Source organism: Polypterus senegalus, chromosome 1 (genome assembly GCF_016835505.1).
Source record: "Polypterus senegalus isolate Bchr_013 chromosome 1, ASM1683550v1, whole genome shotgun sequence".
NCBI classification, from domain to species: Eukaryota; Metazoa; Chordata; class Cladistia; order Polypteriformes; family Polypteridae; genus Polypterus; species Polypterus senegalus.
The window spans coordinates 173,847,732-173,852,731 of record NC_053154.1 but is presented as its reverse complement, the minus strand read 5'-3'; the positions used below and the strand labels follow the sequence as shown (position 1 = coordinate 173,852,731).

The 5,000-nt window shown below is 36.2% G+C and overlaps 1 protein-coding gene across 2 annotated transcripts in view; it reads left to right on the top strand.

Moving 5' to 3' along the window:
* Positions 1-5,000, top strand: part of LOC120535399 (mothers against decapentaplegic homolog 6-like) — a 28,516-nt gene that overhangs the window by 12,065 nt on the left and 11,451 nt on the right. The window contains exons 1-3 of one of the 2 annotated variants that reach the window (XM_039763222.1): positions 1,805-1,951; positions 3,009-3,092; positions 3,359-3,792. In XM_039763222.1, the coding sequence (XP_039619156.1) occupies positions 3,384-3,792 (409 nt within the window). In that variant the 5' untranslated portion in view covers positions 1,805-1,951; positions 3,009-3,092; positions 3,359-3,383. Of the gene's footprint in view, positions 1-1,804; positions 1,952-3,008; positions 3,093-3,358; positions 3,793-5,000 lie in introns of those variants that run through there. The other variant, XM_039763230.1, reaches the window with a different exon arrangement.

The following is a 5,000-nucleotide window of genomic DNA, read 5'->3' as shown; positions in this document are numbered from 1 at the left end:
GTTGTGAATTAACCAAATATTGTAGTCTTTGTGGTATGTGTGTAAACTGGACTTTTGGGAGAGTAAATGCCAGACCAGGCTACAGGTCACCTAAACAATGATGCCATCAAGATTCAAACCTAAGTTCCTGAAACTGGAAGGGAGCTGTGATAAACATTTGACTACCATTTGCCTATAATCCAAAGAAAGGTTTCAATTTATAAACCTTGAAATTATACTGTAAACAACATGGTAAATAAGATGTGCCTTAGTGCATTAGCAAATCATTATTCTAATTGTTTAACATATCCTCATTAACTGCTGCACATTCAGGGTGGATATGCCTTCTAAATTATATCATAATAAATATTTTGTGCGATTGCCTAAATATAGTCATTTAATTGTGCACAAAAAGTGCTTGGACATAATTATAGTCTGAGTGATATGACCGGCAGGGTTTTCTCTCTCTGCCTGTCTCCCAGACGGCTTCCTGTCTCCATGGCTCACAGATAAGCTCTGAAGCCTGGGCTCCGTCTTGGGACAGCCTGGCTGGGGCCCTGAATCTCTAAAAGGTCACTGGGTTTGAGTCACTTTGCTCTTTGTGTGACTTGCAGCCATGGAAATTGTGCTTCTTAAGTCTGTGAGCTGGGGGTGTATTGTCTTTCAAACTTTGGAAAAGTGTGCAGTTTTTGACTGTAATGGTCTGAGGTTAAACAAACTTTAATAGCAGCAGCTTCCTCAGACTACTTTGAGTTTTGCAGGAGAACCTCATTTAATGTAACATGACTTGCAGAACAGTTTTCTTTTTCTATTTGATAAAGTTGCCATTTAATCATTCAATAGAAAGCATTAAAAATTACAAAAACTAAAATACTTTCTTAATATCACAAATATTTAATTAAATAAATCTGATTTGTAGCATGTTTTGCTATGATTGACAGAGGTCTTCAATGAACAACATCAGCGGGTGGAAGAGGCACCGTTTAATGTGGCTTCTTTAAAGCTGCAGTCCATTTCCTAAAGATCTCAGTGGAGGCTCTCACACATGACACATATGGCTAGCCTGTACTGACAACGTTTCTCTACTCTTTCCCTAATTCTCACAATGGGAGAGACACAGCAAAGATATGCGAGACAGGATAGGATGCAGTCATAGCTGGGGGTGGAGGTTACTCTAATTCAGGCATTTTGTTCCTTCAGGCAACGTGCTGGCTATGTTTCCTGTGTAGGCCACGCAGAAAGGAAGTAAGAAAACAGAGTCGATGGCGCCAGGGCCTCCCTTATCTCAGGGGGAAGTGCCAAATCCTGAACAGGAAGAAACATTGATAGGATGATAAGGCTCTCTGACGGCAGAGTCTGAGTTTTCAGTCACAAAGCACACCCCTTTTATGGCTCAGTATTCATTTTCTTGCATGAGCCAAAAAAAAAAAAAGATTTTGGTTTTATTTATCCAAATAAGAATGCAGTGTGCTGGGGTAGTTGCACTGAACGATCTCTCTACAAGTAGGACGTATTTAGCTAATATTCTTATAACTGTTCTTGCCACAGTCACTGTTCTGAAGTGGCAGATTGTCATTGGAGTGAAGGCATGACAACAGGCATTTCCTTATAGTGCCAATGAAAAAGAGAAACACATACTGGGCTAGCTTTGATGAAGTGAATTCTGTTGACTTCCTAGCTTTCGTATTGTACCAATCACTTTGAAAAGGGGCTGGAGCTGTTTAAGTCGTCTGTGTCCTTCGCCCCGCCCAATGAGACCCCCACCCCTCCCATTACAACACGTTCACTCACACACGCAGTCGGCTATTGTTTTTTCCTGCTGTTAAGTGATGCCAAGCAGTCTGGAGTCAGTGTGTTTTTGAAACTGAAGTTGCATAATTGGGGTAGCAGGAGAGATCCTGGACCCAAACACAAATCAGACATCATTCTCTACAGGACCTTGCTTGTACTTGCCATCGGCTGGACTTTTCTGGTAGGCAAGGTCTTTGGATGTCAATATGAATTGTAGGGTAGTCTGAGCTAAAATAATGGATTAAACTTAAAGTTATATCACCGTCTAACGAATGGAAGGTCTTCAATAGCACACTTCAATGGGAGCACTGAAAGAGGATGCAAAGCTATTCGGGAATGTACTGGTGCCAGTTCTTGAGTTTCTACTTAGAGGCAGGAAAGATGCAAATCTTTTATTTCTTCATTAAAAAGAAAAAATATTTTTAACACCTTGAGATTATAACATTGCATGGCAGAACGTGTTCTCTACTGAAGGAAATTTGGAAAATATAAGAAGAAATAAGTTCCTGGGAAGTGGCATTTTTAAGTCATTTAGAAAGAACACTGCTAAAATTGTACACCTCCCCAAGGATCTGCATTAGGATGTTTTTATTAATAATTAAAATAATAATTCACCAAAATTCTTAAGTTATGATGGGCATAACCAAGGTCAGATCTGACTGATAATTAGAGAGTGTAAAACACAAAAAAAGCTTCATCTATTTTGGCATCAATTTATAAATGCTTTTGGAGCATTGATTTCAACATTAGGATGATTTTTAAGGACATCTTGTTAATTAATGCTGCATAAAATTTTAAAGAATAATTTTAATTATGATTTGTTCTATTTATTTCATACAACTCTTAATTTGGTTAATTGTATACCAGGAAAAGGAAAACAACAACAACAAGAGTGATTAAGAATATATTTATATTTTTCAATGTAATAAAAGTCTTAGACATGTATTTTAAAGCAAGAATCTGAGAAAGCTGTAAAAGATACAAATGTTTAGATTGGTGTGAAATTGCTAAGTTACAATAAAAGTCTGCTGTATTTATGGTTTTGCAAATAATAGTAGATAGATAGATAGATATAATTTATATAATATATATATATATATATATATATATATATATATATATATATATATATATATATATATATATATATATATAATATAAATAAAAATATAAATAATATATCTATCATAAATAGATATATTTTTTAACCTTTTTTGGGGTTCATGTGGATTTTACAGGTTTATCATCATCACCAGATCATTGCAGAAACCATCAGATTTCTACAGAGTGAAACTTAGTAAAAAATGAACAGAACTGAAAAGGTAAAAAACCCTCTTGTTTATGATCATGAGCTCTGTCCAACTTTATAATTATAAAATATTTCATTATTATCACATCTCCAAAACTGTTTCCCTTATGTTTGCTTATTTTGATTTTATGTTTGACGTTTTGTTTCATGTTGTTGCCAAAAGGACCACTAACAGAAGGGCTTTTTAAGACTACAAACTGAGATCTGTATGACTTTCTTAAAGTTGTGATGGTCCTCTTTCTAACCATAAGTGACTTTGATTGTTTTTGATCTTTACAGATTATATTCTTTGATTGAGTGTTGCATGTTTGGGTGTCGGCGCTCAGTTTTACTACGGCGACTATGGTCTAGCCGATGCACGGGTGTCGAAGATGGGGATGTGGCATCCCTGAAGCTAGCAGCTCGCTCAATTTTCCAAAGGTTGCGCTTGGAACAGTTAGAGCGGCTGTGTGAGTCCTTGAACAGCGGTGGAGCAGGAGACTCTGCATGTGTGTTAGTGCCACGAACAGAAATCAGATCTGGACCCACAGCACCTGGAGGATGGGCACAGCTCACACCACAACTACTTCTGTGTCGTCTTTTCCGCTGGCCAGACCTTCGATACCAGCACGAAATCAAGAGGCTACATTGCTGCCCAGATTTTGCCAAGCGGGATGGGGATAGAGGTCTTGTTTGTGTTAACCCTTACCATTTCAGCAGGCTTGCTGAACCAGGTAGGAGCAAACTCAATAATGTATTGGTAAGAAACTTCCTTCTTTTGAAGTAGATAATTCTGTTTACTTTTATGATAAAAATTTGACATTTAGTAATAACAAAATCTTTAAAGCAGTTTAATGCATTTCAGATAGAGCAAGATAAGTTAACTTGTTTGGAGGCACAAATTACTAAATTTGACCTCTTGGTTACACTACCAAACCTCACAACCTTTATTACATATTTTAAGTGACTGATAGTTTTCAAAAAATCTTGAAAGTATGGAAATATTGTGACATAACACGGCATTCTCCGATTCCCTTCACCTAATTCATGGTTGTCAAGATATCCTGCAGACCCTAAACTGACAATTACCAAATGTCAAATCTGAACCCATATGAACTCTGCTGTAGCTATGATGCAGCAATGCTGTCCAATGTTCTGCCATGCTGTCCTGGATAAAATGTACATTAAAAGTTTAATTTATTTAGTAAATCCTAATTAAATCAATGATTATAAGATATTTTAACAGAAGTACACTATTTTATAAAATGTATGCCTTTTTGTGATTATCTGGTGTGGTAAGTCAAGACATATATTTTGACAAACTTTCTTCTAAAAAATAGCAATTTATAAACATAGTGTAAACATTTTCAAATAAATCCACTTAGTTAAAGAAACTGACAATACTTTACACACCGTATATTTTCATCATCAAGTGTTTGATTTACTTTGCTGCAGTTTCAATTGAACAAACCCAGTGGCAAATCTTCACATGTAGTGTAAGAGTGCCCCCTAATGGCATTTTTGGCACAGTTCTTTAAAGTAAAAGACCTTTTCTTCAGGATTTCACTGCATGACTTTACCACACTAAATACGACGTGATTAGGTTTTGTAGTACACAATTCACATCAAAACTTAGCCATGATTTTTAGTGGTAGATTTAGCAGCTTAGGACTATGTGGGTTTTGACCATAATTGATTTAGTGAGCTTGACTGCCAAACGTAATGATTTTCTCAGAGAAAGCAATGCTGTTTAAGCCAGAAAAATCATCTTGGACTGTTTCATAGTGCCCCCTTTCCATTAATTATATGAAAATTGTTTGCTGTAGAACCAACATTTTAGAAGAAGTCCGGTATGGACTTAAATATGAAAAGCTAACACAATTCATTCCTTTAAAAACAACTTAAAATACATTTGTTCAGGAAAGCATTCAAGTTACACTGA